The sequence below is a fragment of the Jaculus jaculus genome, chromosome 12 (assembly GCF_020740685.1).
Source record: "Jaculus jaculus isolate mJacJac1 chromosome 12, mJacJac1.mat.Y.cur, whole genome shotgun sequence".
Taxonomy (NCBI): Eukaryota; Metazoa; Chordata; class Mammalia; order Rodentia; family Dipodidae; genus Jaculus; species Jaculus jaculus.
In genome coordinates, this window is record NC_059113.1 from 53,070,475 (window position 1) to 53,081,353 (window position 10,879).

At 49.8% G+C, this 10,879-nt stretch overlaps 1 protein-coding gene across 2 annotated transcripts in view; it reads left to right on the plus strand.

Annotated features, from left to right (window-relative positions):
- Nsmce1 (NSE1 homolog, SMC5-SMC6 complex component) overlaps positions 1-8,970 on the plus strand; it is a 32,863-nt gene extending 23,893 nt beyond the window's left edge. For both annotated transcript variants that reach the window (XM_045130743.1, XM_004668354.3), the window contains exons 3-8: positions 1,891-2,012; positions 2,131-2,208; positions 3,073-3,219; positions 7,315-7,431; positions 8,212-8,332; positions 8,760-8,970. In XM_045130743.1, coding sequence (XP_044986678.1) covers positions 1,891-2,012; positions 2,131-2,208; positions 3,073-3,219; positions 7,315-7,431; positions 8,212-8,332; positions 8,760-8,839 — 665 coding nt within the window. In that variant the 3' untranslated portion in view covers positions 8,840-8,970. The remainder of the gene's footprint in view (positions 1-1,890; positions 2,013-2,130; positions 2,209-3,072; positions 3,220-7,314; positions 7,432-8,211; positions 8,333-8,759) is intronic.
- Positions 8,971-10,879: the final 1,909 nt, after the last annotated feature.

Below are 10,879 nucleotides of genomic sequence, written 5' to 3' on the forward strand. Positions count from 1 at the left end.
GTTAAATACAGACAAGGCTCAAGGTCCTTGTGATGACCCCTTGGTTGATTGTCTTTCCTGCTAGCAGCTTTAGTCATCTGCTGGGTGAGGGGTCCTTTCTAGCATTTGTCCTGAGTTGGTTTTGTTTGTTCTCTTGTTTCTTTTGTTTGTTTGGTTTTGGTTTATTTTGTGGTAGGGTCTCACTGTAGCTCAATCTGACCTGGAACTCATTCTGTAGTCCCAGGCTGGCCTTGAACTCACAGTGATCAGATCCTCTTACCTCTGCCTCAGGAGTGCTGGAATTAAAGGTGTATGCCACCACGCCCTGCTCTCATGGTTTTAACAGAGATTTAAGACAAATTCCAGATGCATGCACCCCCTTGTACATCTGGCATATGTTGGTCCTGGGGAATCAAACCAGGATCCTTTAGCTTTGTAGGCAAATGCCTTAGCCACTAAGCCATCTCTCCAGCCCTTTACAAAGATTTTAGTATTTTTCTTCCCTTAGTTTTTTTCAGACTGATTTTAAAAAATATATTTTATGTATGTATTTGCAAGGAGAGAGATAGAATGGGCACTGCTAGGTCCTCCAGCAGCTGCAGACAAACTCCAGATACATGTGCCACCTTGCGCAGCTGGCTTAGGGAATTGAACCTGGGTCCTAAGGTTGTGCAGTCAAATGCCTTAGCCACTAAGCCATCTCTCCAACCCCCCAGAGTGATATTGAGAGCGACAGAGAGAGAGAAAGAATGGGCGCACCAGGGTCTTCAGTCATTGCAAACGAACTCCAGTCATATACCACTTTGTGCATCTGGCTAACGTGGGTCCTGGGGAATCGAGCCTCAAACCGGGGTCCTTAGGCTTCACAGGCAAGCCTTTAACCACTAAGTCATTGCTCCAACCCCAGAGTGATATTTTAAATAAATATATTTTTATTTATTTGGAATCAGAGAAGGGGGTACAGGAGGGAATAAAGGGAGGAAGAAGGGAAGGAATGTCTCCCAGTGATTTTTTTTTTTCCCCAAGCATAAATCTTTTGCATTTATTTTACTAAATGGAAACAGTAACACTTCCTCTGTTTAAACATCATTAAGGAACGGTAATTCTAACACACAAAGCTGACCATGTCCTTCCTCTTCTGTCATGTTAAAGAAGGCTCTGCTGCCTGCAGGAGAAAGGCCACATCCCTCAGCCTCTGCATCCTTATCTGTCCTCTTTCCCTCCCGGCCTAAGCAGTATCTGTTCACCTGAGCCCCAGTGACACTGACTCTTAAGTCACTCCCCCTCAGACTCATGGCCTTTGACAAAGGTCTCTGGCCATGACCTTCTGCTGGCATCAGGTTGAGACAGGTTAGGTGACTGGTTAGAGTTCAGTGTTAGAGCCAAGCCTCCTTAGTTCAGTGCTGGTAGCTCTGGGTTCACTTCTGTGTCTTTCCTGCTTGTGCTTGGAGGGGTGTCAGGGCCAGTGGGAGGTGGTTGTATGGAAGGCCCTCGAATACTCTCTCTCCTGCTGTGAGTGTTCCTATGAGCCTGTTCTCACCCTGAGGTGATTCTGTACCATGGCACCTTGGGACTAGTCCAGGGCCTGGACTTAGGTGTGCAATGGGTGGCCAAGTGGAGGGAACTACTATGGAGGTGCTGGGGCCTTGGTGCAGAGGAAGTAAGACCATGCCGCCTCTTGGTTCCTGATAACCATCTCCTGGGGACTTTCTGCCTCACTACACACTATCTGTTTTGGCTTATCTCTGAGAACTCAGGGGAAGAAAGAAAACCACACATTATTGGCATTCTTCCAAGGTCACAGAGCTGTTACCCATTTCTGTAAGGGCTGCCTGTGTGGTCAGGTGCCTTGGAGTGATAGAGAAAAGGTGCGTGCTTTTTGGGTGAAGCCCATCCCCCATTTATTTCTAGGCAGTGCGGCTGTAGAGAAGTTGGAGGATTTCATCAACAACATCAATAGCATCTTGGAGTCCTTGTATATTGAGATAAAGAAAGGAATCACCGAAGATGATGGGAGACCCATTTATGCGCTGGTATGTGCAAGGCGGTGCCTTCTAGTGTTATTTTGAGGAACTGTACCAGAGGGCTCTGATAAGCGTGAATTAACTCAGGTGGGGCACAGCCTCATAGCTGTGTGGACTTGTTTTTTAGGTGAATCTTGCTACGACTTCAGTTTCCAAAATGGCTACAGATTTTGCAGAGAATGAGTTGGATCTGTTTAGAAAGGCTGTAAGTACAGTAGCTCCTGTTACCCCCCTGGCTGCTCTAATGAGAAACTTCTACCTCAACTGCCGCCACAATCTTGAGAGTTGGGGTGGCCCCCATGGCTACCTGGGGCTGGTCCAGTGTGATTCCCATGGGATGAGTAACAGAGGGACTCTTGGGGAGGGACAGGCTGTACCACTTGACTATTCAGATCACCTGGGATCTTATTGGAGAGCCTGGATCTCCATTCCTGCCCATAATGTTGAACCCAAATCTGCACTTTAATGAGGGACTCACTTCCTGCTCTGCCAGGCTTCGAGTGGTTTGCTCAACCTGCCTATCACATATCTGGCTAAGTCCTGGTTCTCAGTCCTGGAAACACATGTAAGTTAACAGAATAGGTGAAAAAGACTGAACATGTCCCAGCCTCCCTCTAGCTCTATCCAAATTGAACCTTGACTTTCAAGACTCTGGGTTGGAGAAGCATCTAGGATAAGGGCCAGGCACCTGTGCATGTACCAGACACCTAACCTCCTGGTGGCTTCTCCTCTGTGGTGGAGAGAAGTCTTAGAGGAGTGGGCCTAGCCCAAGTCCATGCAACCTCTATCCTCAACCCATCCTGGCTCTACTCTCTTCTGCCTCTGAGTGAGGAGAGGTGCTGCCTCCTTTAGGAAGGTGGGGGTGGGACAAGAGCTGCTCAGGGATGGTTTGTTAGGAGGACCAGATATGCTTATGTCTGTTGATGGATATTATAAAGTTGTCTTCCTGAAGTACCAATGTGCTTGTGTTAGTGGTCATCTTGCCCTATCCATGCCAGAGTTGGCGGGTCACTGAGATACTGTTTGCCAGTTTAATAGATGAATGTGGCATCCTCTCTGTCTCTTGCAGTTAGAACTGATCATTGACTCAGAAACTGGCTTTGCCTCTTCTACAAACATTTTGAACCTAGTTGATCAACTCAAAGGCAAAAAGATGAGGAAGAAAGAAGCGGAGCACGTGCTGCAGAAGTTTGTGCAGAGCAAATGGCTGATTGAGGTACTTAGATGGCTTCCCAGCTTGGCTTACTTGTTAGAATGAATAATATATATTTTTTCCAGTCCATACTTACATCAAATTGATCAGTGGAGCCAAGGCACCTTCAGGTGGATCATTTCTGTGCTTGAAGCTCTCAGTATCCATGGGAGGAAGGCTGGGGTCCCCGATCCTCTCATGGTCTGTCTTGGGTTCCACAATCGAAGTGGTAGAGCAGGAGTCCTGGTGCAGACCAAGGCTGGCAAGTAAGCAGTATGAACAGGGCCCCGATCCCTGCCCATGGGGCTACCCTGTCGCCACCTGTGACTATGGAAATGACTCCTCCTCACAGGGTGCATAGGGCAGGTGGGGTGAAGCATTTCAGAGTGCATTGCTAGCATTGCATTATTGAGGGCTGTGCTCTTGGCTTCTCCATGTAAGGAGTAGAGAAATGCGACACGTGCACCTGGGAGAAGACCAGGCTGCCTGATTAGCCTTCTGGCTGGAGCAGAACAGACGCTTCAGTTCTTTTCACATGAAGGGCATCACTGTTTCCAGAGGCTCAAGTTGACTCAGTTGTAGCTTTGCCCCCTTGGGGGCCAGATCTGAATCTGTTGGCCCGCCACATCAGCTCTAGTTTACTCCCTGGACAGTAAGACCTGTGGCCTGAAGCTGCTGCTTGTGGGCACAGCAGCTCCTCACTTGCTTTCTGAGAAGCCTGCCTTTGGTTCATCCTGTATTCTCTGTTCCCCCTTTATTATTATTTTGACCCCATTTTTAAAAGGTATGGGCCCACCCTTGCAACTCACTTGAAATCTGATCATGAGGGGTGCCTGCTAGAAGAAAGCCAGAAGAGGCACGGGCAATGTTGCAGTCAGGTTTGCATTAATCACCTAACCAAGAGCAGCTTATGGGAAAATGAGGTTTATTTTGGCTTACAGGCTCGAGGGGAAGCTCCATGATGGCAGGGAAAACGATGGCATGAGCAGAGGGTGGACGTCACTCCTTGGCCAACATCAGGTGGACAACAGGAACAAGGGACTGTGCCAAACACTGACAAGGGGAGACTGGCTATAACACCCATAAACCTGCCCCCCAAAATACACTGTCTGTAGTGTAAATTCTCAAATCTCCATCAGCTGGGAACCTAGCATTCAGAACACCTAAGTTTATGAGGGACACCTGAATCAAACCACCACATTCCTCCCCTGGCCCCCATAAACTGCTAAAACATCAATGATGTAAAATGCAATCATTCAGTCCAATTTTAAAAGCCCCCATAGTTTTAATCAATCTCAATGATGTTCATATATCCCCATAGTCCAAGGTCTTTTAGCCATAACACCAAAAAAAAAAAAAAAAAAAAAAAACTACTAAAACCCATAATGGCACAGAATAAACATTCATACTGCAAAGATGGCATTGGCATAGCAAAGAAATACTCAAGCAATATATGATTTAAACAGGGAAAATGCCAAATATAGCTACAAGTCGAACACCTCTAGCTAGTGACAAATCTCCAAGTCCTCTAATTCTAACCAGCAACAACTCTCTGGCATTCCAATTCTGCCTCTCCAGCTAGGCTATTTACTGTCATGGAAAACTTCATTTTTTTGGGGGGGGGGGGCGGGGCTGGTAGCTTTCCCTAATAGCCATCTCGTGGTCCCGGCATCTCCACTGGGTCTCTGCTGCAATTCAGTTATCCTCATGGCCCCATGGGGTCTCCATGCAGGCATCCAGCAAACTTTCTTCACACTGCCCATGGCCATTTCCAAAACACAAGACTGTCTTGCAAACTCAATGACCTTCTCTTTTCTGTATTTCTTATACTCCACAATACCAGATAGGGTGCCAGTTTGTTAATCCAGGGGGTATTAAAGCAGACTTGGAAGAACAGGACACTCCTTCAGTACTCAGGCCCCTTCAAAACAGTCTACATTCTTCCTGTTGCCCCAGTGCAGGTCAGCTGGCCCAATCTCAAAGATTGTAATCTCTCAATTGCAGCTGAATGGGCAGCAGTTCACTCAAAGATTTTATTTTTTCTGTGCTATATTCCTCTGCTCACACTAGTTCATTTCAACGCAAAGCAACCCTGTACAAATTCTCAGGACACAAGCATAACAGCAAGCTTTTCACACAAACTGCTAGCCCAGTCCAAGCAAAGCTTTCTCACCCTCGTAAGCCAAACCTCACAGTCCATAGTTCTTACTGCATTCAGGTCTTTCAGCTCTGACCAGAATAGTCCATCAAGCTGTACTTACAGCACTGCAAGGCATATCTTAGGCCAAGGTTTCAAATACTCCCACATTCCTCTTGAAACTGAGCTCCAAAAGGTCAAAGCTACACAGTCAGGTGTCTAGGTGTTCACATTGCTGGTAGAAATCACCTAACCAAGAGCAGCTTATGGAAAAAAAAAAAAAAAAAAAAAAGCTTTATTTTGGCTTACAGGCTCAAGGGGAAGCTCCATGATGACAGGAAAAACGATGTCATGAGCAGAGGGCAGATATCAACCTCTGGCCAACATAAGGTGGGCCATAGCAACAGGAGAATGTGCCAAACACTAGCATGGGGAAACTGGCTATAGCACCTATAAGCCCGCCCCAACAATACACTCCCTCCAGTAGGCGTTAATTCCCAAGTCTCCATCAGCTGGGAACCTAGCATTTAGAACACCTAAGTTTATGGGGGACACCTGAATCAAACCACCACAGGCGGTAAGGGTTACAGGTCTCAGGCCTGTAGGGCACACTACATGTGGTCCCTGTATTGTCCTGCTGTCCACTGGCTATGTTCACTGCAGCTTAGCGGCCTGCTTACACAGACACCTTGCAGACTTGGAGCCCAAGGGCAGCCCTGGGAGGGTGTTGCACTGTGGGCGTGTCTGGGAGGGTGTGGCAGTGTGGTGCCTGGGAGGGTGTGGCTGTGTGATGTGTTCTAGGTGTGCTCTTTGGGGTGTGCTTTTTCAGTGCAGGGGCTGGCTTTAATAGTAAACCTGTTGAATAATATACCTGGCACTATAGGCACTTGCTGAGCTGGTGACTGGACTGGCAGATAAAGTTCTGGGGACAGAGTATATAGAACTTACAGAAGGTAGTGGAAGTACCTGCTCAGGGTGAGGTGGTTTCTCTTTTCCTAGCCCTTTGCTACTGGCAGGTGGGCCCTGCCAGTAGCAAAGGACCCTGCCTCTGGTGTCTGCAGCTGAGGTGTTTCTAGGCCATCCTTCCCAGAGTGGAGTCTTGTTCTGCTTCTGCAGGAAGGCCCTGAGCAGCCGTGGGCGTTGCAGGTAACAATGCGCCAGCTGCCTTAGCCTCAAGACCTGTGAGCTCCTCAACTCTCTCAGCCTCACCATTCCCTCAGCCTGGCACTGTGCATTATCTCTCGTCGAACTCCTTGTTCACCATGTAGCTTAGGGAGAAAGGCAGAGGCCCTGGCAGAAGGGCTGTGGCTGTGGCTTGCACAGCCTGATCAGGGTTGCTGTGAGTTCTCCGAAAGACCCACTGCCTCCCTGGTGAGTTTTCAGTGTGCCTCTTCCCAGGTGCCCCTGGTCCCTACACTAGCATCTCCAGCTCCCTTACCCCTGGAAGTGGGGTTAGATAGCAGTGACAGTGGTTGACAGGCTCACACCTGTTCCCTTGGTGACACTGAGGAAACTTGGGAAACATATCCTGCAACCGAGCCTTTGTGTGACAGACAGTGGTGCTCACTGACAACGGCAATGTTTATGATTCCTGACTCTCCCAAGTATAGACTGTGCCCCACAATGGGCCCAGGTGCTCTTTATGAGTCCCCATTTTAAGCTTCTGTAGAATGCAGGCTGGGAGTAAGGAGGTGTGCTGATGGGAAGGAGCAGGAGCTGCGGGAGCCTGGCCGGGGCTGTCTTGTGTTACCCAGTGAGGAGACACCTCAGGGCTGTGATGGGGTCTTGTGTGTGGGCAGCTGTGTAGATTTATGAATGCTTAAGTAGCATGGGGTACACTTAACCTGGTTTCCCTTGCTTAAGGCTCACACCATTGGTTGGTGTTGGCCAGAGCATCCAGACCGTGTGTCTTCCTAGGCTCTGGCTTGTGGGACTCAGAGGATTTGGCACTGAGCCTGTACACATGTGTTGTGTCCCTGCAGAAGGAAGGGGAGTTCACCCTGCATGGCCGGGCCATCTTGGAGATGGAGCAGTTCATCCGTGAGACCTACCCTGATGCTGTGAAGATGTGTAACATCTGCCATAGTCTCCTCATCCGGGTACCAGGGCAGGTTGGGGCTGGGGCTCCCCAGGGCTTCATCTGGGTGAGGACCTCCACTGGTCTGCACCCCCGACTAGCTAACAGGAGCTGCTTCCTGTGACAGACCATCGCACTGTCCCCTACTGTGTATCCTCAGTCTCCTCATCCATACTTCAGTTCTAGCTGAAGATGTTGGCTGATTATTTTCTCCAGAAAAGTTCTCATAAGTCTCTTTTAACTGCTGCTGTCTTGGTGGGTGGGTGACAAAAAAGACATTGTGTCCATCAGTGATTGCTGCTTTTTGAAGTCATCTGAGTTGTTCAGTGCATGCTTTGCAGGGTTCTGCCCCTGTTCAGCTGGGCTGGATATTCATGTTTCCTTCTGTTTCACTTTCTTAAAATCTTTGGCAATCAGGCTTTATGCCCAGCCTCTTCACATACACCCGTGGGTACTTGGGTGATTTCCATGGCTGGAATCCTAGACGTGGAGTCTTTGGCATGCAGCTTATTTTACAGCATGTGATCCACATTGCCCGTTGGCCTTTTGCACAGCTATGACTGCCTTCGTCCCACACCCTAGGGTCTGCAGGCAGGGAGCTTGAGCTGGGGGCTGCGAGGGCTGCAGGAGCAACATGAGGTTTTCAGCTTCTTCCAGCTGCAGTACAAATGGAATTGTTACCAGCATTGCTTAGGTCCTAGTCCTAGCAGTTCTAGTTCTATAGCCTGCAGCAAATGCAGCTTCCCTGAAGGGATGTGAAGTTGGAGAGGGGCTCCATGGTCATCATCCTCCCTTGTTTCAGGGTCAGAGCTGTGAGACTTGTGGTATTAGAATGCACTTGCCTTGTGTGGCCAAGTATTTCCAGTCCAACTCTGAACCACGCTGTCCCCACTGTAATGACTACTGGCCTCACGAGATACCAGGTAGGTGGCCCCCAGGCGCTCATGGGATGGGCTGGGCTTTCAGAACTGGCCATGGGTGGTGTCATACTCAGGGCTGGTAATGAGTTGTCCTTGGAGACAGGAGGTATGCGAGTTTGCAGGTCTGTATGAGTGAGTGAACGGAGAAAGGCTGTCTGCCTTGTTCCAAAGAGCTCTAGAACCCAGTAGAAATCAATCCCAGAGCTTGAGACAAGGCTTCTCAGCAGCAGTCCTGGGAAGGAGTCATGAAAGCCATTTTCCAGCTCTCTTGGTAAAGTGGAGTGATGCCCACCGCAGGGGTTAGTTGTTAGGGGGTTTTAGAAACAGGATGTGCTCTTGGCATGGAAACAGCCATTGACTCAAGCTGACATGTGTGAGCACCCCCTTCATTGTGCCACTCACTGTGCCTCCCTGGCTGTTCTCTACACAGAAGTCTTCGACCCTGAGAAGGAGAGGGAGGCTGGTGTCTCCAAGTCGACCAGAAAGTCCCTGCGGTCCCGGCAGCACTAGCTGTGTGCCTGCTGCATGGCTCTTTGCTGCTGGCAGCCCATTTAGACCAAGGATCTGCATCCATGTTGCCAAATCACTTCCCTTGTTCTATCTGTTGTTAAGATGCTTACAGTAAACACACCTTGAGGGTTGCTGTGCCTGGGCCTGCGGTCTGGAGTTGGGTGAGGCTTCCACTCGTGGCTGTCTTCCCGGGCTTGGCTGGGTTGCCCACAGGTCAAGGCTGGTAGGCTGGTCCTGTGTGGCAGCACCCTGTCCAGGCCACTGACAGCCCTGCTCACTGGCCCTTGTTTTCTTACCTCTGTGCCTGAACCCTCCCCATTACCTTCATTTCCTACCCTGCCTCTGCCCTTCATGACTTGGGACCTCTCACAGCTGCAGCACTCTTTCTTGGCCAGTATACTTGCCACACTTGTTTCCTGCCTGCCTGTCTTCCACTCGACATCTCAGACCTATACCAGCTCCAATGAGGAAGGACCTGGCCACAGTTTCCTTGTGGAGAGGTGTGGGTTAGTGGTTGCAGTGATGTCACCAGGCCACCCATTTTTGTCTCTACTGTAACCATAGCTGGCCTTGTGCTCGGGGCCACCAAACTGGTTATCAGGAAGTCAGCCACTTTCTTCATAGTAGTCATCCTTCCAGGCCTCCCACATGTACTTTGTCAGGAGGAAGAGGTGGGTCCCCCATGCCCCCACACATACCTTATGGCATACATTCTGTGTGGGTGCTTTTACATACCAGCCTGTGGTAATCCAGTGGACATGGGAAAGTGAAGGCTCACTGAGCTGTGGTAAAGCTGTCCTTTGCAGTCCATGAGGCTTAGCAACTAGATGGCAGGAAGCTGCAGATGCTCCCCCATATAGGCAGGCAGGCTCCACTCCCTCCTTTCTGTGAGCCCAGTATAGAGTGGCACTGGGATGTGGTAACTGGGACACAGTGAGTGAGTGAGTGACACCTGCTGGTGGCAGGCTCATCTCTTAAACCAGAATCTGAGCCCTTGTCCCTCCTTTGTTAGGAAGCTTGACAGCTATGATTCATAGGTTTATAAGGCAGGCTGTCTCTGCTGCCTATGCCAAAACCAGATTCCCAGGAAAGTATAGTTTACTGGCCTGACAAGAAGGTACAGCAAGCCAAATAAAAGGCCATCTTGGCATTGAGGGCTATGAGCTGGAAGAGTCCTAGCCCAGGGGACCCTCTAAGCCTTCCCATCACACAGAAGATAGACGGAACAGCTGATGGTACAGAGCCCCAAGACTGACTGACTGATTGTTGAGGGATTCCTTCACTGTGCTCCTGGATGCTGTGGAACAAGCTTCAGGATGACTGGCTGCCTGCCTGTCGAGAAGAGGCATGTTCCTGCAGCTTAGGCCATCTTGTGGGTAACCCCAAGGGCCTGGGGGACAGCATCCCTCTTGCCACTGGGCTCCCTGCTTTCAGCCCATCCCCAAAGTATGAGGCAGTGTGAGCATCTCAGGGCCCAGCAACCCCAACCAAGACCCTCACAAAGCTCCTATCTCCTGGCCTGTGGTTTGGCTTGCCTGGCCCCTGCTTTTCCACTAACCTCTGATCCCACTGGTGCCCTTGGCTCTAGGAATCACTGACTGGATCAGAGCTGCTCCAGCTCCTCTGAATCCAGCCTCCTTACTTTTGGGCCTTTTTCAGCACCAGAGTTTTTGGGCACATTACTCTGGGCTTCACAGCCCTGCCACCCCCTTGCCTCTGCTCCAGCTGTGCAGCTCCTTCCTCCCCTGGGCTTAGCTTTCCTTTTGGCAGCTGGTCCTAAACTCATAACCCCACTGACGACCTGCTCATTCCAGTGTCCCTCTATCCCATTGCCAGCTGCTCAAGACATCCTGTCCACTCACCCATACTTTCCACGTCCTATCCTGTCACTCTGCTCTGTGGCCTTTGTAGTACTTAACCCTGACATTATTTTATCTTGCTTTGCTTTCACTGCCCCCACACCCGTGATGCTTGTTTACTGCCACCACATCAAGAACCCCATATGGCAGTGCCTAGCTCAGAACTGTGGTATGGAGCAAG